Source organism: Lissotriton vulgaris, chromosome 2_1, assembly GCF_964263255.1.
Source record: "Lissotriton vulgaris chromosome 2_1, aLisVul1.2, whole genome shotgun sequence".
NCBI classification, from domain to species: Eukaryota; Metazoa; Chordata; class Amphibia; order Caudata; family Salamandridae; genus Lissotriton; species Lissotriton vulgaris.
The window spans coordinates 1,284,158,426-1,284,183,441 of NC_141687.1; the positions used below are offsets into that span (position 1 = coordinate 1,284,158,426).

Consider the following 25,016-nt stretch of genomic DNA (forward strand, 5'->3'; position numbering starts at 1 on the left):
TTTGGAAAGAAAACCGGTAATTCCACAGACTGATTGATGTGGAATGCTGAAATAACCTTCGGTAAGAATTTTGGGTTTGTTCTAAGAACCACTTTATTTTGGTGTAGCTGCATAAATGGTTCTTGAATCGTAAAAGCCTGCAGTTCACTTACTCTTCTAAGTGACATGATAGCTATGAGGAAGGCCACCTTCCATGTGAGGAATTGTATTTCGCACCTATGCATAGGTTCAAAGGGTGGCCCCATTAGTCTGGTAAGCACTATGTTAAGATTCCAGACTGGGGAAGGTGGTCTTCTTGGTGGAATGACTCTTTTGAGTCCTTCCATGAAAGCTTTAATTGCTGGTACTTTAAACAGTGACAGATGTTGCCTGTTTTGTAGGTACGCCGCTATGGCTGCGAGATGAACTCTGATAGAGGTATATGCTAGGTTACATTGCTGTAAGTGTAATAAATAGCAAATGATTTGTTTAGTGGATGCGTCCAGAGGGTTGATGTGCTTACTGTTACAGTGTATAGCAAACCTCTTCCATTTTGCTGCATAGCATGCTCTGGTGGTAGGACGTCTTGCTTGTTTAATGATTTCCATGCATTCTTGTGGTAAATCTAAATACCCAAACTCTATGACCTCAGGAGCCAGATCGCTAGGTTCAGTTGTTTGGGATCTGGGTGCATTATTTCTCCATGGTTCTGTGTAAGATGCATGGGTAATAACCTTAGCTTTTGATGTGGTACTTGTGAGAGTTGTAGCAGCGTGGTGAACCACGGCTGTCTTGCCCACGTGGGTGCCACTAGTATCATTGTCATTGAGTGTTGCTGCAGTTTCCGAACCAGTAATGGAATTAGTGGTAGAGGAGGGAGCGCGTAAGCAAATTTGTTGGACCAATTTATCCACAGTGCATTGCCCTGGGACCTTTGGTGTGGGTACCTGGATGCGAATTCTTTGCATTTTGCGTTCTGATGATTGGCAAACAGATCTATCTCTGGTTGCCCCCATTTTTGGAAGAATGGCTGTAATATTTGGTCGTGCAGCTCCCATTCGTGTACTTGTTCTGACTGTCTGCTTAGGATGTCTGCTATTTGATTTTGAACTCCTGGTAGGTGTTCCGCTAACAGGTAGATCTTTTGAGGAATGGCCCATCTCCATATGTCCTGTGCTAGTCTGGACAGTTGGAGAGAGTGTGTCCCCCCTGTTTTTGAATATAATACATTGCAGTCATGTTGTCTGTTCTGATCAGGACTGCTTTGCTTGTTATTTGCATTTGGAAAGCTTTTAGTGCTAGAAATATTGCTAATAGTTCTAGGTAGTTGATGTGCAGTTTCTTTTGCTGCACACTCCACTTCCCCTGTACTGTGTATCTGTCCATATGCGCTCCCCATCCGGAGAGCGATGCGTCCGCTGTTATTATTACTTGTGGAATTGGCTCTAGGAACGACCGTCCCTTGGAAATGTTTTCTGTGTTCCACCACTTCAGAGAGCGGTACGTCCGGTCGTTTACCAACACCAGATCTGTAATCTGACCTTGAGCCTGATTCCACTGTGTCGCTAGACACTCTTGTAGTGGGCGCATTTGTAGTCTGGCATGTGGTATTAGCAGTATGCAGGAGGACATCATGCCTAATAGTTGCATAAACACTCGTGCTGGTAGTGAGTGTTGTGGTTGAAATCTTTGTATTAACCCGACCATTGTCTGTACTCTGATTGGGTTGGGGTATGCTATTGCCTTTTCTGTGTCTACTGTAGCCCCCAGGTATTGCTGAATCTGGTTTGGTTGCAGGTGTGATTTTTTGTATTTCACCGTGAACCCTAGGTGGTGCAGCAATTGAATTGTCTTCTGTGTGTTGTGAAGACATTCTTCCTTTGATTTGGCCTTTATTAGCCAATCGTCCAAGTATGGGAAGACATGTATTTGTTGTCTTCTTAGGTGTGCTGCCACCACAGCTAGGCATTTTGTGAAAACTCTTGGTGCTGTTGTGACACCGAACGGAAGGACTTTGAACTGATAGTGTTGTCCTTCTAACACAAACCTTAGGTATTTTCTGTGGGCTTTGTGAATTGGGATATGAAAGTAAGCGTCTTTTAGATCCAGTGTAGAAAGAAAGTCCCCTTTCTTCAGTAAAGGGAGTACTTGTTGGAGCGTGACCATGTGGAAGTGCTCCGAATTTATGTAAGCATTGAGAGGTCTGAGGTCTAATATTGGTCTTAGGGACCCGTCCTTTTTGGGGATCAGGAAGTATAGAGAGTATACTCCTGTTCCTTGTTGATCTTTTGGGACCTTCTCTATTGCATGCTTTTGTAGAAGTGCTAGAACTTCTTCTCTTAACAATGTCAGATGATCTTGACTCATTGGACGCTGTTTGGGGGGGATGTTTGGTGGGGTAGCTGTGAGTTCTAGGCAATAACCATGTTGGATAATTTGTCTCACCCACTTGTCTGACGTGATGTTCTCCCAGACAGGTAGGAACTGTGATAGACGTCCCCCGACCGGTGTTATGTGGTCTGGGGGGAGTTCTATGAAGTCACTGTTTTGGTGTTGAGGCGTTGCGGTTGTTATTATTTCCGCGGCCTCTACCCTTATTGTTGTTACCTCTGTAACTGCCTCTTGAATTACCTCTGGGTGATGTTGGTGTGAAAGATGTGGATTGCTGATTCGTTCCTGTGTTCTTTGAGCCCCCTCTATAGGTGGATCTACGAAAGGAACCTCTGTGTGTTGGCTGTTGCAATGCTCCCATTGACTTAGCCGTTTCCGTATCTTTCTTCATTTTTTCTAATGTCTCGTCTGTGCTTGAACCAAACAATGTCTTCTGATCAAATGGTTTGTTCAGTAGGGCTGTTTGTACTTCTTGTTTGAATCCTGAGATTCTAAGCCATGCGTGCCTTCTTAGCATGACACTAGTGTTAATAGACCTTGCTGCAGTGTCTGCTGCGTCTAATGCACACTTAATGGAAGTATTAGTTATTATTTTACCTTCCTGTATTAATTGGTCTGCCTTCTTCTGATGTTCTTTTGGGAGATGTGTGAGAAGTTTTTCTAACTCATCGTAATGTGCCCTGTCATAACGTGCGAGTAGTGCTTGTGTATTGGCTATGCGCCAGCTATTCGCTGCCTGTAATGCTACTCTTTTGCCTGATGCATCTATTAACTTCGACTCTTTATCTGGTGGAGGAGCCTCTCCTGTAGATAATGAGTTTGCTCTTTTACGAGCGTTTGAGACCACCAGCGAGTCTAGAGGTACATGCCTCTAATAAATATTGGGTCCTTTGGAGCCGCTTTGTATTTTTTATCAATTCTTGGGTTTAACACCCTGGCTCTCACTGGGTTTTCGAATATTTCCTCTGTGTGAGTAAGAAGACCCTTCAGCATAGGAAGAGTACCTGATGTTCTCTGTGCATTAGGTAGAGTCTCTAATAAGAAATCCTCTATTTGAGGTTCTGTATGCATATCTAGTTTGTGATATTTTGCTGCCCTATTAATGAGCTGCACAAAACCTGTGTTATCATCAGGTGGTGAAGGCTTTGATGGATATAGCTCTGGGTCGTTGTCCTCATCTGACCCTACATCATAATTTTCCCATGGATCCTCCTCATCTGGGATAGTTTCGTCATCCCCTTGAGGTTCTCCCTCCCCTAGATCACTGTCTACATCTGACTGAGGTGTAGCTGGTCTTGGTGTGGAAGGTGTAGGAATATTTGGCCTATTGTGAGGAATAGGAGAAGAGGGTGTGACTCTAGGACGAGGAGAAGCAGGAGGAGTTATATTCGTCCCCATTGTTCTCTTTTTTGAAGGAAGAGGTTTATCTTCTGACTGTTCACTCTTTCTCTTCTTTGTGACCACTTTCCCAGTTTGTGGATCAATAAACAAGATCTTTTGTTTGGGATCTGTCTGTTGCTCCTGAATCGGTACCGAGGGTCCTGGTTCCGAGAGCTGTTTTTGTTTTCGATCGTCAGATCTTGTTGTTTTCGACACCGAATGTCTGCTCGATTCCGACTTTCTGGGTATCGAGTGTCTTTTGGGCGATAAATCATATTTATGTTTCGACATGGAATGTTTCGATACCGAGCTCTCCTTTGTATGTAGCCTCGGTGCCGAAGTCGATGTCGCCCTTTTCTCGGATCCGACATGGTGGGAGTCCGAGTGTTTCGGTTTCAGTTTCGGTTTCGTTGCCGGGCCCGAGGGCGGGGCGTCGGAAACTTTTTTCAGCGGTTTGACCGGGCCCAAGGGCGGGGTCGTTACCGCACGGGGTCGGTTTTTCGGTAAGGGGACGTCGTCACTCACGGTTTGTTGCTCGAAGAGTTCTTCAACCTCCGACTGGTCCCCTTCCGACCCCGACTGGTCCTCTTCTTCCTCAATTTGTTCGTCTCCGAACAGCTCCGGGATCGCCTCCGCCTGCATTCTGGAAACCTCGTGTCTTCGAGCTCGGCGATTTCTAATCGTTAGCTTGGAGGAGAATGCTGCGCAGGCTTCGCAGTCCCTGGATTCGTGTTCAGGCGATAGACAGAGGTTGCACACCTCGTGTAGGTCCTTGTGTGGGAACTTAGCACCACACGTTGGACATTTTTTGAATGGAGTCCTTTCCATGGACTCCGGGCTTGACTGCGCCGAGAAAGGCCTCCTTTTCTTCAACGTAGATCCAAGTTTTTCTCTTCTATTTTGAATTTGTAACGCGTCGGAATGGAAATGAACGCGTTCGATAACAATACCGTCGAATTGGAAAGGGAATACGCGCCGAAAAATCACTTTCTTCTGAAGTTGATCTGGAGCGTCTCGATCTTCATCCGAACCCGATGGCGGAAAAAAACAATCTAAGGATAGAGCCGATGCCCATGCGCACTACCAACCAAGGGAGGAGTCACCAAGATACAAAAGACTCTCCAAGAGAAAAACAAAGTGCAATCATCCGAGCCCAACACCAGATGGCGATCTATTCATAATGTACCATCTGCAGCCCATATGCCTCGAACATAGCAGTTACCTCCTTATCGGCGGTTGCCCGTGCCAGCTGCAGCAGTCTGAAAGAGAGTTCTGAGAACAGCCTGTCCTACAGCAGCTTGCTGTTTGGAGTGTACATCTACGCAGTAGTGTTTGGTAAATGTATGTATGGTGGTTCATGTGGCTGCTCTACATATATCCTCTAGAGGAATGTTACCTAGGAAAGCCATGGATGCCCCTAGCTTGCGTGTGGAATGCGCTCTTGGGGGAACTGTTAAAGTGTGTTTAGCCTTTTGATAACAGATTTGAATGCATTTAACAATCCATCTGGCTATACCTGATTTGGAATGAATATGCTACTTACCAGTATGCATCTGTTCTTGGCATGTAGGGCTGCTAACATTCACATCTAGTGCATAGATCGCCGCCTAGTGTTGGGTCCGGATGATTGCACCTTGTTGTCCTGGAAGAGTCTTCGAAGTATCACAAGATAGGTGGCTCCTCCCCTGGACTACAGTGCGCATGGGCATCGACTCCATCCCCAGATTGTTTTTAGCCATTGTGTCAGAGATGGAGTGAAATAGCGTAAATGATGTCCATGCTAATGAATGAATGCAAGAATGGTCTGCAGCCGCTACGGGTGCCGGGGAGGAGGGCGGGCGATGTGAATGTTAGCAGCCCTACATGCCAAGAACAGATGCATACTGGTAAGTAGCATATTCAGTTCGAGGCATGTGGGCTGCTAAATTCACATCTAGTGCATAGAATACATAGCAGTTCCTCCATTAACGGCGGCCGCCCGTGCCGGCTGCAGAAGTTTGAAAAAGAGATTTAAGAACAGCCTGTCCTACAGCTGCCTGCTGTTTAGAATGCACATCCACGCAATAATGTTTAGTAAACGTGTCTGGTGTAATCCATGTGGCTGCTCTACAAATATCCTCCAAAGGAATATTACCCAGGAAAGCCATGGAGGCCCCCAACTTGCGTGTTGAGTGGGCCCTGGGCGGAACCGTTAAGGTGCGCTTAGCCTTGTGGTAACAAATCTGGATACACTTAACGATCCACCTGGCTATTCCAGCTTTGGAAATGGGGTTGCCTTTGTGCTGGGCTGAGAAGGCAACAAACAATTGTTGTGTTTTCCTAAAGTGTTTGGTTCTGTCAATGTAGTACATTAACGCTCGTTTGACATCAAGCGTGTGAAGCATCCTCTCTGCCACTGTTTCGGGGTTCTGAAAGAATGTGGGCAGTTCAATGGTCTGATTAACATGAAACCGTGACACCACTTTAGGGAGAAACTTAGGATTAGTGCGCAGCACCACCCTATTAGGATGAATCTGAATGAATGGCTCTTGTACTGTGAGCGCCTGTAGCTCACTGACGCGCCGTAGAGACGTGATGGCAATGAGAAAGGCCACTTTCCATGTGAGGAATTGAATCTCACAGGAATGTAGGGGCTCAAACGGTGGTCCCATTAATCTGGTGAGGACCACATTGAGGTTCCACGCAGGAGCTGGTGGGGTCCTGGGGGGGATAACTCGTTTCAGCCCTTCAAGGAAAGCTTTAATGGCAGGCACCCTAAAAACAGAGAGGGGCTGCCTGTTCTGGAGATAAGCCGCTATGGCGGATAAGTGTATCCGAATGGAAGCATACGCCAGATTACATTTGTAAAGATGTAACAAATAGCAGATGATATTAGGAATGGATGCATCTAGCGGGTTGATATGATGGTTTGTACAGTAAATGACAAACCTCTTCCATTTTGCTGCATAGCAAGCTCTGGTAGTGGGCCTTCTTGCCTCCCGGATAATGTCCATGCATTCCGGGGGCAAATCAAGGTAGCCAAACTCTAGGACTTCAGGAGCCAGATCGCCAGGTTGAGCTGTTGCGGATCCGGGTGCTGAATGTCGCCATGGTTCTGCGTCAAGAGCCTGGGTGTGAGGCGTAGTCTTTGATGCGGTACCACGGAGAGCTCCAGGAATGTGGTGTACCATGGTTGGCGTGCCCACGTTGGAGCAACCAGGATGAGTGTCATCGAGTGTTGCAGCAGCTTCCTTGCCACCAGCGGTATGAGAGGTGCTGGGGGAAAAGCGTACGCAAATTTGCCTGACCAGTTCATCCATATCGCATTGCCCTGCGATTGAGGGTGTGGGAACCTGGCGGCGAAGCTTGGGCATTTTGCGTTCTCCCTTGTGGCAAACAGGTCTATCTTTGGATGACCCCACTGCTGGAAGTACAGGTGGAGTACTGATGGATGTATCTCCCACTCGTGCAGTTGGTGGCTGTACCTGCTGAGCAGATCCGCCATCTGATTGTCCTTGCCTGGAAGGTGTTCCGCCATGAGGAAGATGTTCCTCTGAATGGCCCACTTCCACATGCTCTGAGCCAGATGAGACAGCTGTGGAGAGTGTGTTCCTCCCTGCTTCTGGATATAGTACATTGCCGTCATGTCCGTCCGGATCAACACGACCTTGTTGCACAGATGTACTTTGAATGACTTCAGTGCCATGAAGATCGCCATCAGCTCCAAGTAGTTGATGTGCATCCTCTTCTGTTGTGTCGACCATAGTCCCTGCATCGTGTAATGGAGTACATGCGCTCCCCATCCCTGGAGAGACGCGTCCGTCGTCAGGACAATCTGTGGCACAGGCTCTTGGAACGGTCGGCCCTTGCAAAGGTTGTGTGGAGTCCACCAATGCAGAGAGCTGTATGCCCGACCGGTCACCAACACTAGGTCTTTCAACTGTCCTTGAGCCCGAGTCCACTGGTGTGCCAAGCACTCCTGGAGAGGACGCATATGTAACCTCGCGTGCGGGACTATGAAGATGCAGGAGGCCATCATGCCTATCAACTGCATAAACACTCTCGCTGGGAGTGAGTGTTGCGGCCTGAACTTTTGAATGAGCGACTGGATACTGGTGATCCTCGCTGGATTTGGCTGAGCTGTAGCAGTCAGAGTATTGATTGTCGCGCTCAAGTACTGCCTCACATGGGCAGGTTGAAGGTGCGACTTCGGATAGTTGAGCGAAAACCCCAGACTGTGAAGAATGTGAATAGTGCTGGACATGTCCGCGGCGCAATGCCGTGCTGACTTGGCCTGAACCAGCCAGTCGTCTAGATAGGGGTAGACATGTATGTTCTGTCTCCTGAGGTGCGCCGCCACGGTCGCCAGACACTTCGTGAACACTCTGGGGGCAGTGGTCACTCCGAAGGGTAGTACCTTGAACTGGTAATGCCTGTTTTGAATGGTGAACCTGAGGTACTTTCTGTGGGATGGATGGAGTGGTATGTGAAAGTAAGCGTCCTTGAGATCCAAGGTTGCGAGGAAGTCCCCCTCTTGTAACAGTGGAAGTACTTGCTGCAACGTCAACATGTGGAAGTGTTCTGAAAGAATATACATGTTGAGCGGGCGTAGGTCCAGGATGGGTCTGAGTGAGCCGTCCTTTTTTGGTATTAGGAAGTACAGGGAATAAACCCCTGTGCCCTGTTCTTCTACTGGCACAAGCTCTATGGCGCCTTTTTGCAGCATCGCAAGAACTTCCTGCTGCAATAAGTGCAAGTGCTCTGCTGACATAGGACGGTGCCTTGGGGGAATGGTGGGTGGAGTGGACGTTAGCTCCAGACAATAACCGAACTGGATAAGTTTCCTCACCCACCTGTCCGTGGTGATGGATTTCCAGACAGGCAGGAACCGTTGGAGTCTCCCCCCGACAGGTGTTAGATGGTCGGGGGGCAGTGACAGGGAGTCACTGTTTGTTAGCGGCAGAGGAGCGGGAATTGTTGTTGCCTCTGCCTCTGCCCTTGGCGTTGCTTCCTCTGTAACCACCCCTACTTTGTTTAGTGTATGAGGATTACGCACCACCCTTAGTAAATTGCGCCTGCTGTGCCACGTGTCCTCTGGTAACACCTCGATTGCCTGAGCGACGAAAAGTGCTTCCCCTAAATTGCTGAGACTGAAGTGCACCCATCGATTTCGCAGTCTCAGTGTCTTTCTTAATCTTTTCAAGTGTGGTGTCCACCTCTGGGCCAAATAGTCTGTCTGGATTAACAGGCTGATTGAGAATAGTGGTTTGGATCTCTGGCTTAAACCCCGAGATGCGGAGCCATGCTTGGCGTCTTAGCATCACACTAGTGTTGATGGATCTTGCTGCCGTATCCGCAACGTCCAGCGCACACTTAATAGCAGCGTTGGAGATGAGCTTGCCCTCTTGGATGAGCATCTCCGCACCCTCTTTAAACTCATCAGGGAGGTGTTGTAGAAGCTGCTCTAATGTATCGTAGTGTGCCCTGTCGTATCTGGCCAACAGAGCTTGTGTGTTTGAGATGCGCCGTATGTTGGCTGCCTGCGCTGCCACCCTTTTCCCTGACGCCTCCAGCACTTTAGACTCTTTGTCCGGGGGAGGCGCTTCACCCGTCGTCTGAGAGTTCGCCCTTTTGCGAGCATTAGAGACCACCAAAGAGTCCAGAGGCAACTGGCCCCGAATGAAAGTCGGGTCCCCAGGTGCCGGCCTGTACTTCTTCTCAATTCTAGGGTTCACCACTCGCGCCCTAGTAGTGTCTTTGAAAATGTCAGTGGCATGTTTCATCATTCCTTTAAGCATAGGAAGTGTTTTTACAGTCTTTTCGGCAGTAGAGAAAGTGTCGAATAGAAAGTCCACCTCTACCGGGTCAGCATGCATCTCTACATTGTGGTTCGCAGCTGCCCTTTCGATTAAGGCATTGAATGCCGTAGAATCTTCCGTTGGAGAAGTTTTAGGCCCATAGGCTTGTGGGTCAGAGATAGGCCGGTGGTCCCCCTGATCCCCTGAGGGCAACCATGAGTCCTGTTGTTCATCAGGGTCAGTGTTCTCAGGGAAGGTATACTGTTCCTCCAGGTCGCCCTCTCCACCATCTGAACAAGTGGGTGAAGGGGTTGGACTTCTGGTTGGTTGGTAAATAGGCTCCACCAGTTGAGGGGACCCTGGGAGTGGCTTCTTCTTCTTTAGAGGGATTACGAACGGCTCCAGAGGCTGTGAAGTAATCTTTCTCTTCTTGAGGGTCAGTTTTCCAGTGTCAGCATCGATAAAGTGTTCCGACTCCTCATCCAACAAGGGCTGACGACCAGAACCGCCACTTAGTTGAGTATGCCCCCCTTCGACCGAGCCCTTGGGCATCGACCGAGGCGCAAAAGCCTTCGGCACCACCTTCGGTGGCAAGGTAAAGTGAAGCGGCATCGAGGCTTGCTTCTTCGGTACAACCGGAGTAGTCTCCGAGGGCGTCTTCGGGCCCGAAGTGGATTCTTTGTCCCGAATCCGTTTGAGGGAGTCCTGTACCTGCTTCGTAAAAGAAGCGGACGGCTTCGTCGATCCGACTGTAGACTTCGATCCACCCCCTGGGGAAGACTGGAGCGTGGATGACACCTTTATTGGCTTAGGAGCTGCCGATGCGCCGCCGGCCGAGCTCTCGCCACCGTCTAAGTCTCCATGCGTCGCTGTCGATGTTTTTGGATCGACCGACTTTTCCCTTGGTGCCGGGACACCCGGCTTTGGCACGGCGCCCCTCTTGGCATCGCCGACCGGTTTGTCTGTCGACGCGGTGGGCTTGACCTTAGGCGGCACCGAGGCCTTCTTTGAGCTTGACTGCTCAACCACTTTTGGTACCTTAGCCGCATCAACAGTCTTTTTTGGCTTTGAGGTATCCGAAGAAGACGGCGTCGATGACGTAGCAGACGTCTTCGGTGCCGATGGAGTGGTGTCCATCTTGGTTTTGGTCGAACCCGAAGGTTTCACTTTCGGTTTCGTTTTTGGTAATGGCGGCTCCGCAGAGGTGTCCATAGCCGGGCCGATAGGCGGGGCGGAGGATCGAGGCGTATGGTCGTGGGTAAGGCTTCGTGGCGATCCCGTGACCTGAGCCGTTGTAAAAGTTGGGACGGGGCATAGCTCATCCTCCGAGCTATCTTCCATGGCCCCAAAAGGTTCTCCGTCGTCCCCTACCTCCTCGATGTCTTCCTAGAGGTCGTGGTCCTCGACCGCTTCTCCGTAGTCGGTCTCGACCTCCGCCGATGCCGGCGAAATCTGCAGGTGAAGCTGCTCATCTGCCGCGGGGTCGCCGAAGATGTCCGCTGGCGCCGGAGCCGATCGTTGGGCCTCAAGGCGCGCCGCGCGCCGAAGCTTGATGGTCTTCTTCGACCGGAATCTCGAACAGGCCATACAGTTGGCCTCGTCATGGTCCGGCGACAGGCACTTGTTGCACACTGGGTGCACGTCTATGTGTGGGTACTTTGAACCGCACACGGGACAGTACTTGAACGGACTCCGTTCCATCTTATCAACGTCGGGGTCTTGCTGCGTCGACAGGGCCTCGATGATCGAAGAGTCACCGACTCACACAAAATCCCACTCGAAGAGTAGGAATGAACACGAGACCGAACGCGAACAATACCGACGAGTGAGTAAAGCCTTTTGGCCTTAATAAAGTTGTTTTATCGATTCCGAACAGGAGACGTCGAAATCACATCCGAACCCAATGGCGGAAAAAAACAATCTGGGGATGGAGTCGATGCCCATGCGCACTGTAGTCCAGGGGAGGAGCCACCTATCTCGTGATACTTCGAAGACTCTTCCAGGACAACAAGGTGCAATCATCCGGACCCAACACTAGGCGGCGATCTATGCACTAGATGTGAATTTAGCAGCCCACATGCCTCGAACATAGGGTTGCCTTTGTGTTGTGGAGAGAAGGCAACAAACAGCTGTTTAGTTTTTCTAAAGTCTTTTGTCCTGTCGATGTAATACAGGAGAGCTCTTTTGACATCTAAGGTGTGCAGTGCTCTGTCTGCCACTGAATCTGGGTTTGGAAAGAAAACTGGCAGTTCTATGTTTTGATTAATGTGGAACTGCGAGATGACCTTTGGCATGAACTTGGGGTTGGTGCGCAGCACTACCCTATTAGCATGAATTTGCAGGTAGGGCTCTTGAATTGTCAGGGCTTGAAGCTCACTGACTCTTCGTAGCGACGTGATGGCTATCAGAAAAGCTACTTTCCATGTAAGAAACTGTATCTCACAAGAATGGAGAGGCTCAAAGGGGGGCCCCATGAGCCTGGTGAGAACGATATTTAGGTTCCAGACAGGCGAAGGAGGGATCACTCTTTTAAGGCCTTCCAAAAAAGCTTTGATGGCAGGCACTCTGAAGAGGGAAAGGTGCTGCCTGTTCTGAAGATAAGCGGCCATAGCAGCCAAATGTATCCTGATGGAACTATACGCTAGATTGCATTGATACAGATGCAGCAAGTAACATATGATGTTCTGCGTGGACGCATCTAGCGGATTAATGTCATTGTTGGAACAGTATATGACAAAACGTTTCCATTTGGCTGCATAGCACGTCCTAGTTGTAGGTCGCCTTGCCTCTTTGATGATGTTCATACACTCAGGGGGCAAGTTGAGGTAGCCAAACTCTATGACCTCAGGAGCCAAATCGCTAGGCTCAACTGTTGCAGATCTGGGTGCTGAATGTCTCCATGGCTCTGAGTGAGGAGGCTGGGAGTGAGGCGCAGTCGTTGGTGAGGCACCACTGAAAGTTCCAGGAACGTGGTGTACCAAGCTTGCCGTGCCCACGTTGGAGCAACCAGGATGAGCGTCAAGGAGTGCTGCCGCAGTTTGCGTGCCACCAGCGGTATGAGTGGGGCTGGGGGAAAAGCGTACGCAAATCTGCCTGACCAGTTCATCCATATCGCATTGCCCTGAGACTGCGGGTGTGGGAACCTATCGGCGAAGCTTTGGCATTTTGCGTTCTCTTTTGTGGCGAAGAGGTCGATCTCTGGATGACCCCACTGCTGGAAGTATGGCTGGAGTACCGAGGGGTGAATTTCCCACTCGTGCATTTGATGACTGTGCCTGCTGAGCAGGTCCGCCATCTGGTTGTCTACGCCCGGGAGATGCTCCGCCATGAGGAAGATATTATTATTATTATGTTTGAGCTTGTAAAGCGCACTACCCGGAGGTTTCCTGGCGCTGTGTAACTGCTGGGAGTCCCCAAGGTGGAGCCAAGCATCCCCGGCGTTGGAGGGGCCGTTGTGGAGATTAGGCTAGCTAATGCCCAGAGTTGCCGAGTGGGACCCCTGATTAGAGTAGGCACCGAAGCGAGAATTATCGAGTCTGCTGACCGAAGTCCACGACCCTGCCGCGTCGGGAATTGAACCCTGGTCCCGGCCGACTTCTGCTCCCGGGTCTGCCACCTCTAACCAGTGAGCCACACCACTCCACCTGAATGGCCCACTTCCACATGCTCTGGGCTAGGTGAGATAGCTGCGGGGAGTGTGTGCCTCCCTGTTTCTGGATGTAATACATGGCAGTCATGTTGTCCGTCCGGATCAACACGACCTTGTTGCACAGGTGCAACTTGAACGCTTTTAGTGCCATGAAGATTGCCATCAGCTCTAACAGATTGATATGCATCTTCTGCTGTTGTGATGTCCATAGTCCCTGCACGTGTAATGGAGGACATGCGCTCCCCAACCCTGGAGAGATGCGTCCGTCGTTAGCACTATCTGTGGGACAGGCTCTTGGAACGGTCGTCCCCTGTAAAGGTTTTGTGGATTCCACCAATGCAGAGAGTTGTATGCACGACCGGTCACCAACACTAGGTCTTTTAGATGGCCATGAGCTTGGTTCCACTGTCGTGCTAAGCATTCTTGAAGGGGACGCATGTGCAGTCTCGCGTGCGGGACTATGAATAGGCAGGATGCCATCATACCGATGAGCTGCATGAACACCTGCGCTGGGAGCGATTGCTGAGGCCTGAACCTCCGAATGAGCAACTGCATGCTGTTGACCCTGGCATAATTCGGCTGCGCGGTTCCCGTCAGAGTGTTCAATGTTGCCCCTGGGTACTGTTGCACATGGGCGGGCTGCAGGTGTGACTTTGCGCAGTTTAGTGAGAACCCTAGACTGTGAAGGATGTGAATTGTGCGCGACATGTGGCTGGCACACTGCTGGGCTGACTTGGCTTGAACAAGCCAGTCGTCCAGGTAGGGATAGACATGAATGTGTTGTCTTCGAAGGTGCGCAGCCACAGTCGCTAAGCACTTGGTGAACACTCTGGGGGCAGTGGTGACCCCGAAAGGCAGGACCTTGAATTGGTAATGCTGATGGTTGATGGTGAACCTGAGATACTTCTTGTGACTTGGGTGAATGGGAATGTGGAAATATGCATCCTTGAGGTCCAGGGTCGCTAGGAAGTCGCCCTGACTGAGCAACAGCAGGACCTGTTGTAAGGTTAACATATGAAAGTGTTCTTACAGTATGTATTGGTTGAGGGGCCTGAGGTCTAGAATGGGCCGCAGGGAACCGTCCTTTTTTGGGATTACGAAGTACAGAGAGTACACTCCTGTACCTTGTTCTTCTGCAGGCACGAGCTCTATTGCCCCTTTTTGCAGCATGGAGAGTACTTCTTGCTGCAATAAGTGCATATGCTCTGCGGACATAGGACGGTGCCTTGGGGGTATGTTGGGGGGGGTGGAGGTTCGTTCTAGACAATAGCCGTAACGGATAGGTTGTCTCACCCACCTGTCCGTGGTAATGTTTTCCCAGACCGGCAGGAACTGCTGGAGTCTTCCCCCGACAGGTGTTAGATGGTCGGGGGGCAGTGACAAGGCGTCACTGTTTGTTGGGAGCGGAGGATCTGGCGTTGTTATTGCCACGTCCTCTGCCCTTGGCGCTGTTCCCACGGTATCCACCCCTGGTATTCTTTGTATAGGTGGATTGCGTGCTCCCTTTGGTGTACTGGGCCTGCTGTAAAGCCTGTCCTCTAGAGGCTCCCCTATTATCGGAGCGACAAAAGGAACTGCCCCGAAACTGCTGAGATTGCAGAGCCCCCATGGATTTTGCTGTCTCAGTGTCCTTTTTTATTTTTTCGAGGGTTGTGTCTACCTCGGGACCAAAAAGGAAGTCTGGGTTAACCGGCTGGTTGAGCAAAGTTGTTTGAATCTCGGTTTGAACCCAGAGATGCGGAGCCATGAGTGACGTCTTAGCATTACACTAGTGTTAATGGCCCTAGCTGCCGTGTCTGCCGCATCCAGTGCGCATTTGATGGATGCATTAGAAATTAACTTTCCCTCCTGTATGATCATTTCTGCTCCCTCTTTGTAAACATCAGGCAGGTGTTGCAACAACTGTTCTAATGTGTCGTAGTGAGCCCTATCGTATCTAGCCAATAGGGCCTGTGTATTTGAAATCCTCCAAATATTAGCAGCCTGTGCTGCCACTCGCTTTCCTGACGCCTCCAAGATCTTTGATTCTTTGTCCGGAGGAGAAGCGTCACCACTAGTTTGCGAGTTTGCCCTCTTGCGGGCATTGGCCACTATGAGGGAGTCCAATGGGAGTTGGCCTTTGATGTAGGTGGGGTCCACTGGAGCAGGCCTATATTTTTTTTCAATCCGTGGGTTGATAACCCTTGCTTTTGTGGGTTCTTTGAAAATGTCCGCAGCATGCTTGAGGACTCCTTTAAGCATAGGCAAAGTCTTAGTGGATCTTTCAGAGGTGGAGAAAGTGTCAGATAAGAAATCTTCTTCCACAGGTTTTGCGTGCATTTCCACGTCATGGTTGAGGGCTGCCCTCTCTATCAGAGCGTTAAACGCCGCCGTGTCCTCAGTTGGCGAGGTTTTGACGTTGTAGGACTGAACGTCCGGTGCAGCTTGTGGATCATCAGGATCTACAGTTTGATCTACAGCCTCAGACCACTGGTGAGGTTCCTCCTGATCAGTGTCAGCGTGATAAGTGAAGGCCGCCTGACCATAATCTTCACCCATGTCCTCCTCGCTTTGTGCTGGAGAATATGCCATTTGTTGTGGATAGTTCTGAACGTGTTGAAAGAGAACTGGTGAGGTGGCCGAGTCTTTCTTCTGTTTAAGAGGAATTTTATAACCCTCCAAGGGATGTTCAGGTGCGCTCTTCCGTTTATGGATAGTTAGCCTGCCCGATTCCGAGTCGATGAAGAGTTTCGACTGGTTGTCGTTCGAGGGCTCGTGGAACACAACCCCTTCAGGGGTGGGCTTGGAAGGCGCCGACAACGTTTTGGAAGGCTCGGTGCCTCTGTGGTGTTCGAGATACTTTGCTCGAGCCGTTGGCGGAAGACCGAACTTAATCGGAGGTTGGCCGACCTTTTTGGAGCTCGCCGTAGTGGTCGATTCGAGCTGCTTCGGCGACTCAGTAGGATGCCTGCTTGATTGCGTCGACTCGAGCTCCCGGTGTGTGGCATGCACGGCCTTAGGCGTCGACGTCACTTGCTGTTTCGGGTCGGCTTTGGTTTTCGACTCGAGTTGTTTGCTCAGTAGTGGCTTGAGCGCTGAAATCTTCGGCTCGAAGGCCTTCTTGGTCTGGAGGCCTTTGGCCTTGTCGCCATGTTTGTGCGTCGACGCCGACTGCGTCAAGGTAACGTGTTTGACGGTTGAGCTCTGCTTTGACGCTCCAGTCTTCGAGGCGACGGCCCCTTTCGACGCCGAAGAGTCGTCGATAGTCTTCGATTGGACTGACGTCGAACCGACGACCATCTTAAGTAGTTTTGGTTTCGATTTTGGCTCGGTTCGTTTCGGTTTCGATTTTGAAGAATCGACCGATGGCTCCTTCGAAGTATTCTTAGCCTGGCTTGGACGCGGGGCTATAGAATGTAAAGGAAGATCTTGGCTAAGGCCTCTTGGCGATGCCTCGACCTGAGCCGTAGGGAGCGTATTGTCAGTAGTAGGCCCCGCTACTGCGGTTGGGCCTGGCTCATCACTGGAGTCGTCATCGACGGCTCCGATGGCCCCTTAGTCGTCCCCTACCTCGACGACGTCTTCTTCGTGGACGTACTCCTCAACTTGCTCGTCCACCTCGAAGTTGGAGTCATGCTCCGACTGCTCGTCAGGAACTTCCTCTTCTTCTTCGACGCCTTCTTCGTCACCGGCCTCGAAGATGTTGACCGGCTCGGGCGCCGACTTTTGCGCTGACTGTCTTGCTGCGCGTCGCAGTTGAAGCGTCTTCTTGGAGCGGACTTCGAGCTGGCCATACAGCTGGCCTCGTCGTGTTCGGGGGACAAACATTTATTGCACACTGGGTACACATCAATGTGGGGGTATTTCGAATTACAGACGGGGCATCGGTTGAACGGGCTCCGATCCATCGTCGTCGTAGTCTGGGCCTTTGGTGTCGAAAGCGAGAAGCAGCCTCCGACGTCCGGTTCGAAGAACTGGAAAAGAAACAGGCACAGAACGAGACAATACCGTCGCTTTGAAGGCCTTTTGGCCTTAGGAAAGAGTCAATACAAAGTTTCCGAACTAGAGTAGAGAAAGTACATCCGAACCCAATGGCGGAAAAAAACAATCTGAGGATGGAGAGGATGCCCATGCGCACTGTAGTCCAGGGGAGGAGCCACCTATCTCATGATACTTTGAAGACTCTTCCAGGACAACAATGTGCAATCATCCGGACCCAACACTAGGCGGCGATCTATGCACAGATATGAATTCAGCAGCCCACATGCCTCGAACACAATGTTTTGTCAAAGGCGATCCCAGGACTGGAGAAGTTTCGTCCTAGTGACTTGAAGCTATGACCCTATTCCTTGTGGACCCATGCCATACCTTCCCCACCGTGTCTGTGCCCACAGCACGCTTGAACGCTGGCTGTCTGGTGTCCGTCTACCCAACTTGTCCTCTGCCAGCCATTTGAAACTTTGACCTGCCTGTCTTCTATTCCAATGCACCACCTACTACTGTGTTTTGTGCTATGCCTACTCTGTCCTGGAGTTCCATTGTGCATGTGCTTAACCTACCCGGTTGGCTTCGCTCTTGTCTCGTTAGGGTCACTTTATGACCCCCTTACCTCAGAGCACCCCTTTCAGACCCCAGGCTTTCTTTAACAGATCGGTGTATTCCAAAAATGTTAGTCTTGCTTCCGTTCAATTGAAGTGCTGGGGTTGATATGCACAAAAACAATGATTTGTTAAGGTAAGTCACAGGACTACAGATCACGTGGCCTTAATGGGATGGCGTCATCTGGTAACCCTATTCTTTGCACAATGTCCAGTATTCCCTTAGGTCCTGTGCCCTGGCTGCCAAGTGTATCTTTGTCCTGGCTGGCAAGCCTTCTAATGCTGTGCACTGGTTGCCAGGTTTATCTGTATCCTCCCTTCCCTGTTTGCTATGTCTGCATTCTGAACCTCTGGGGTGCCAGTCCTGTATATTGCCTTCCTCCTTTTTCTGTGCTATGCCTGCCTCACGTCCCTGTCTGCTCTGTATTCCTGTGCCCTGCCTAGTGTTCAATACAACCTCAGTTCATTTAGTTTCTGTGCCTGCAGCATGCAGGGTTCTGTGTGCAAGCTGCAGATTGCAGGCTCAAATCTTAGTAGGCTTATGTGTTCTTTTATCCTTCAGAGCATTTCCAGTCTTGCCTGCATTACAGAAATCCTTTTTAGTGCATGATGGACGGCATTCTGGATTGTTAATGATGCAGGGTTTATCACTCATGCTTACACAACTGACATGACATCCTTGTTTGTTGACCTGCTTGTACTTAGGACCTTGTGTGGGTTCAAGATGTGTATGGAATAATTCACTTTTCTGCAAACTGATCTGCCTTTGGTGACACAAGAGAATAGGGGGCCTTTACACCTTTTTTCGTGTTTCTGGTTGTTTGCCTCCTGTTTCTTTCAGACTCACCACACCACACATATTCATCAAGAAAAGACAGCAGCTACATCAAGGAGTTCTCTGACAACCCCATCTACATTCCTAGCAGGCAGCCAGTGAAGGGCAGAATAAAAGGTGGAAACAAAACCAGGGGACCCTAAACATACCCAGCAAGAGGTTTGGGTGCACACATTTCCAGTAGGACACTGGTCACGAGTACTGTAAGGGTGCGGCAGCTAGCTAAGGAAGGAACACAAGCCACAGTGTAAACAAATTTCTATCAGCAAGGAGAACTGGCACCAACATAGTAATAAGTAAGCAAGAACTGACCAGCCATCGAGACAGGAAGCTCAAATGATCAGCAGGAGAAGGAGTTTATTTTTTTTCCTTTTAAAGCAGTAGTACGTCTGTCAACAGGGTGTGGACATGCCTTTTTAGGTAAGCACTGGGATGAAAAAGTGATGAGGAGGTAATGTGTAGTTCCTTGAGAGGCCTTGCAGCCTAGCTCTCTTGGAAAACAGCAGGATGGTTAAACACAATAACAAGCAGGTTCAGGTGCACTCACTCACTCCTTCTCAGTCGCTCTCTCTCTTACACTTTGGATCCCAAAATGGGCCCCAGAGGTGATGCTTTAATCACATAATTTCCCAAAGGGAAGGCCATGCAACAAGGAGGGGAACTCGATACAGTAAGTATGTCCATCAAACAAAAGGGGGCTGCATCAATTGAGAGCTGTTCTGTGACACAGAGACAGGGGGAGGGAGATGTTATCAGAAACAGACATTAAGGAGATGCAACACTGAGGGTGTTTTGAAACAGGAAACCTTCAAGAGAGCAACAGTGCATTGTAATAAGACAAAGTAGATTAACTCACTGGTTACACTGAGGATACCGGGCCATAAGCCGCTCCAGGATCTTTCCCAGTTTGTTGGCTGGGGGCCCAGAAACCCCAGGATTTGGAGCCTTGCCTGCACCCTGGACTGGTGGAGGCACATTTGGAGTAGGCAGCAGCAGCTGAGAGTTGTGGACAGCAGAAGCCAGACCTGGGTGGTTCACTCCATGGGTACCAGAGTGTAGGGGCACAGACTGACCCAATAACATCTGAGCCGCAGAAGACACAGGGAAAGGCACTCGTTGCTGGGAGGAAGGATTCAACTGTGGTGCAGCCTGGAGCATAAGATCTGCCTGTAAAGAAACCAGAGGACAGGAGGGGTGGTTAGAAGCACCAAGGCCATGGTATGGTCTAGGTTTCCTATGGAGTCACTGCAACACAGCTTATTCATGTATTCACAGAAACTATCACAAGAGAGTTCTATCCCCATGTATTCAGGCACTCTACTAGTATATGGACACAGACCACAGAAGTGGGTTGTTACAGGTCTTAATATCCATGAATTTTTGTGTTTATATTTGTTACGGGTAGAGTAGGTGTGTTTGTTTATGCAAGTGTATGTGTTACATTGGGATACATACCATACACTGCTGAATCATGCTTGTGCACGTAATAGTGAGTGTATGACTGTCTCTGGCTAGATTTGTGTTTTTAGTGTTTGTTAGCATGCCTGTGTGTTCAGCAGTTTGATTCTCCACTGTATATGTTAGTGAGATTTCCATTACAAGAACACACATCCCTGAAAGGTTTCTTGGAGTTTAGGGTAATTGGGAAGCCTCGCTTCTGTTTGAGGCCCTGCTTCAATAGAAAGTTGGCAGTGATTGTGTCTGTACAAACTGTCAGCAGGTCCTTGTTTCGGAGGAGGTGCACTCATCTCCTTACTGGGGTCAGTCATCAATGATCCATTTTGCCCTGAGCATCTTGATCTCAAAATCTTCTGGGAGGAAGTAGTAGCTAGTCGGACCTCGAAGACCGCCTCAACTCTTTAGTGACTTCGGGCTTCACTAGCAGGATAAACAGAACAATATAATGGGTGTCTTAGTCTCAGCATACTGGGGATGGCACATGCTTGGGGAATACATAGATTGCTCTTATCTGATGGATTTGGGAATCCACAACTGCATAGGGTCGTTTTGATTTTAAAATGTTGGATGGAGGAATTCTTATCTGACATTGGTGGCAATATAGGGAAAGTATTTTTTCGTGGTGTTGTAGACTCAGTCTCTTTAGGGAGTCACTAGACATCAGTGTTTTAATGACAGAAAGAGGTGTCAGATCTTGGTATTCAGAGGGTGAAGGGGTGGGATTGGTAAGGGAGTATGGAGAGTAAAGGGCTCGTACAGGGTATCAGAGGGGTGGTATTTGAGCGGTTATTCACCATTGCAAGGGGATCAGTATTTGGCGAACATGCGGAGGGCACATTTCTCTACTGAGCATTGGGGGCACACACAGTTTCACACAGGGACATGTTTCCAGTTTAAGTGGGGAATTGATGTTTTCATACAGAGCTGTCATGGTTTTCTTCTTTTGAGGCTCTATGCTCCTCCCTTGAGTGCAAGTCTGTTTACAGCATTGGAGTGCATGATTGTCTATTGGTGTTTAGGGGCTGGGGCTCTGAGTTTCTATGCACACTCACCTACACATCACATAGGGATTCACCTTCTGTAGCAGCATGGACAAAACCAGGCAGATTTTCTGTATATTCGTTATAATTTTATTGTTAATTAGCATATGCATAGAGTAAAATCATCGCTTATTAATATGGTATTGCAGTATAGTCACATTGCATAAGTGAACACTCACCTCTAACCTAGGGTCAGGTTTTGGCGGCAGCCCGGGAAAGGCCAGCTCAGGCAGTGTGCACAGTTTAGCTCCATTCCTTACCAGCTCGATATGCTGCTTAAACTGTTCCTATGGGATCAAAGAGGTCTTCCTTTAGAACAGTCTGGGCAATCTCCGAACAATAATTACAAACCTCACAGTCTAGAAAAGACCACCTAGTGGATGGGGTTTCGCAGTACACCTGGCTGCTACAGATACTGCAACGCCCAGCGATAGATCCAGGGTATGTACAATGACTGGCACATATGACAGTGATGTAGGCACTTTTCCAAATAGAATCCTTACTGTTGAATGCCCTGCCTGGGTATCATGGATCATTTACATGCACAACATTGCTCTTTGCATATTTCTTCCTGTGAAATGCTGCAGAAAAGTGTAGATCCTAATGCCTTTGCGCTTTTGGGATGTTGTTTGTAATAGTTGGTAGCTACTTGTTGGCCTTCTCGTCGCACCACTGTTTGTTAAAAGTGTTTCTGGAACTGCACTTCACACAACTGATCTTTATTCAATAGTTCTGAGTTTGGTCAACACAGTATTGTAAACTCTTTCTTTCTTGCACAGAGCCTATCAATTGTTTGTTCTACAGGTGAATGTGGGTATGGAAGAAAAACTGAGAGAGCCTTCGGATGATTAATGACGATTAATGTAGTAATCAGATACCCACCGATCAAACACTGGGAGCAGAATCCAGGCTATTTTATTCCTACAAAAGAAGGTGCAGAGCTTATCAAACTTGCAAATAAAAGACTCTTGTTGCTGAAGGGATTGGTACAGTAAGAGTTGCCAACTCATGCATAGATGGTAATAGAATGAATGTACTCAAATAGGGCCATAAGAATGGATGAACCCTTATTCGGTTCCAGTGCGTGCATTTTTATTTGACTGGTAAGAATACTTCCTTTAATTCCCTTACTGTGTGAAGTATGGTTTCATAAAATAAAAAGTGTTGTTGCCAATGACAAGCGCTGAATTCTCCAATGTGCTCACACACTTATACAGGGAGGCAAGCTTGACCTCAACTGAGGCAAAAGGAATAGTTTCTAACCTATAACTCCAGTTCTCTCATAGGGGAATTTCCATGATCAGTCATATGCACCGAATAGTCCTGTCCACGTGGGGGAACCCCAGAGAAATTTACCCAATAGATTTTCTTAACACCTTCGACGCTGATGACGAGCTGGGCTCGTCATGGTGTAGCCTCCTCGCACGCTGATGACGAGCCCAGCTCGTCACGTAAAGTGCATTTTTTTAAAACCCAGCGTGCGAGCGGAATTCCGCTAGCGCGCATGCGGTTAAGTATAGATGTTCGCTTTTCATCGGGAAGGCCTGCAGAATCACTTAAGACAGAAAATATTATGCAGCCTGTAGGAGAAGGCTACAATGGCCAAATTCTTCATTTCGTAGATAAAAAAAAGTTGCCAGGAGAATGATCCTTGCATATAAATGCACAATACTTTTGTAAAACAATACAAATGTCTTTCACAAACCCTTTTTAGTAGAGTATGGAAGGAAGGAGCATAGGACAGTGTAGCCTCATAGGCTGCCATTATAAGAGCTGAAAATAGACGTGGTGCCTTTCAGGCCCCAGAGACCTCCAGTATCCCATAATGCTTGGCTAGAGGCAGTTACCTCAGTTCTTTTTCAGGCAATGAATGATGCTATGTATAAGGCCCATGAGTCCTCTGTCTATTCCACCGAAGAGAAGGGAGGGTTGCTTATAACTTATCATGGAAATTCCCCTACAAGAGAACTGGAGTTACAGGTAAGAAAATATTCCTTCTTTCATAGGGAATATCCATGTATAGTTATAAGCACTAAATACAATAGCAGGCCCATCTCAACGTATAGCGGTGGAAAAGACTAAAAGTTAACCCCAGAAGCCCTTTAAGCAAATTGATTTTTGAGAAGAGCCTGCCTTACTTGGGCACCTGCCGTAGCATAAGAATCAAGGCAGTAATGTTTGGTAAATGTGTGAATAGACCTCCATGTAGCTGCCTTGCAAATCTCTGTATTGGGGATATTATGCAATAAGACAGCAGTGGCTGCTTTACCCCTAGTGGAATGTGCTTTAGGTCTGGTCTCAAGTGTTTAATTAGCTTTCTGATAACATAACAGGATGCAAGAAACAATCCATTTTGAGATGGACTGCTTGGAACTGGCAAGACTGGTGCGGACTGGACCATAATTAACCAATAATTGGTCTTATCTGCAGATTTTGTGCGTTTTATCAAGATACAACTTTTAAACCTTCTGTACATCTAGAGAATGGAGTGTTCTCTCTGCTGGTGTAGATGGGCTCTGAAAGAATGTGGGGAAGGAAACAGTTTGATTAACATGGAAAGTTGACACCACCTTAGGGAGGAATTTTGGGTGAGTTCTTGTAACCACATTGGAAGAATGGAAGACTGTATGGTTCATGAGAACATAAAGCTTGGATTTTGCTAACCCTGCATGCTGATGAGATTGCTACAAGGAAAGCTGTTTTCCAAGAGAGATGTTACAGAGGAAAAGGAAAGGACTACATTAAGCTCCCATGGATGGTAAGGACACCTAATGGCAGTTAACACCTTCTTCAAATCCTCTAGGAAATTATTGATGCAGTAAGAGGCACCAAGTTAACTTTTATGGAAGAGAATTGGAGGCCAGATTTTGCAGGATGTAATAAGTATGGAAGAATAACATCTTCCTGGCAAGTAGTAGGATCCACACTTTTGAAGGAACACCAGATGCAAAATCTCTTCCACTTTAGGGCATATGCTGACCGGATGGATGGTTGCTTGACTTCTTTCAGGATCTCCATGCACTCCATACATTACAAGCTCAGGAGCCATGCAGCCACATTCAAGGAGGAGAGATTGGGATGTACCATCTGGCCTCCGAATTCTGTCAGCAGATCGTTGTTGCATTGCGGTCTGAGATGGGGACCCTGTGTGTGACCCGTGAAGTGGTCACTCTGGTGTTATGAGTATCATCTTGGCAGTAGAGTGGTCAGCTTAATTTGAATAGCCGGGGTCAGGGGGATCTGTGGAAAGGCGTTAATGAATTTGCTTGACATGCCGAACCATAGGGCATTCCCCAGTGTCTCTGGTTGGTAGTACCTAGAGGGGAAGCCGTGCCATTTTTTGTTTTGTGCAGTAGCAAACAAAATCTATGGTGGGCGTGCCCCAGAGCTCGAAGACATACTGAACTATGTCCTTGTGCAAGACCCATTCGTGTTGTTTTTGCAGAACTCTGCTGACGGCATCCAACTGTGCATTCTGCACGCCGGTGAGTCACTGTGATTCATAGGTTTTGGGTGATCAACCAATTCCATATTGACTGGGCTTCCGGTGACAATGACCTGGACCTCGTCCCCCCCTGTTTGTTGAGGTAGTACATTGTGGTGGTATTGTCTGTGACTTAAATAATAGATAGAAGCCCTTGAGAGCTAGATGGACTGCTCGAAGTTCGAGAGGTTGATGTGATACAACATCTCTTTTGGAGACCAGATGCTTTGGATTTGTAGAGGATCCATTTGGGCTCCCCACCCTTGAAGTGGTTCATCCGTCACAATGATCTGAGAAGGAACTTGATGAAAAAGCATTCCTTGAAGCAGATTGGCTGGGAAGCAACACCATTTGAGGGAATGGTTCACATGGAGGGACAATTGGATCCTGCCGTCCCAACTACCTGTGAACTGATCCCACTGGTCCTCTATGCATTCTTGGAGACG

At 48.7% G+C, this 25,016-nt stretch overlaps 1 protein-coding gene across 3 annotated transcripts in view; it reads right to left on the reverse strand.

The window, feature by feature from the left end:
* RNF214 (ring finger protein 214) overlaps nt 1-25,016 on the reverse strand; it is a 232,873-nt gene that overhangs the window by 86,504 nt on the left and 121,353 nt on the right. For all 3 annotated transcript variants that reach the window (XM_086957033.1, XM_086957035.1, XM_086957034.1), the window contains exons 11-12: nt 21,266-21,373; nt 19,445-19,755 (exon numbers count right to left, since the gene is read on the reverse strand). In XM_086957033.1, the coding sequence (XP_086813159.1) occupies nt 19,445-19,755; nt 21,266-21,373 (419 nt within the window). The remainder of the gene's footprint in view (nt 1-19,444; nt 19,756-21,265; nt 21,374-25,016) is intronic.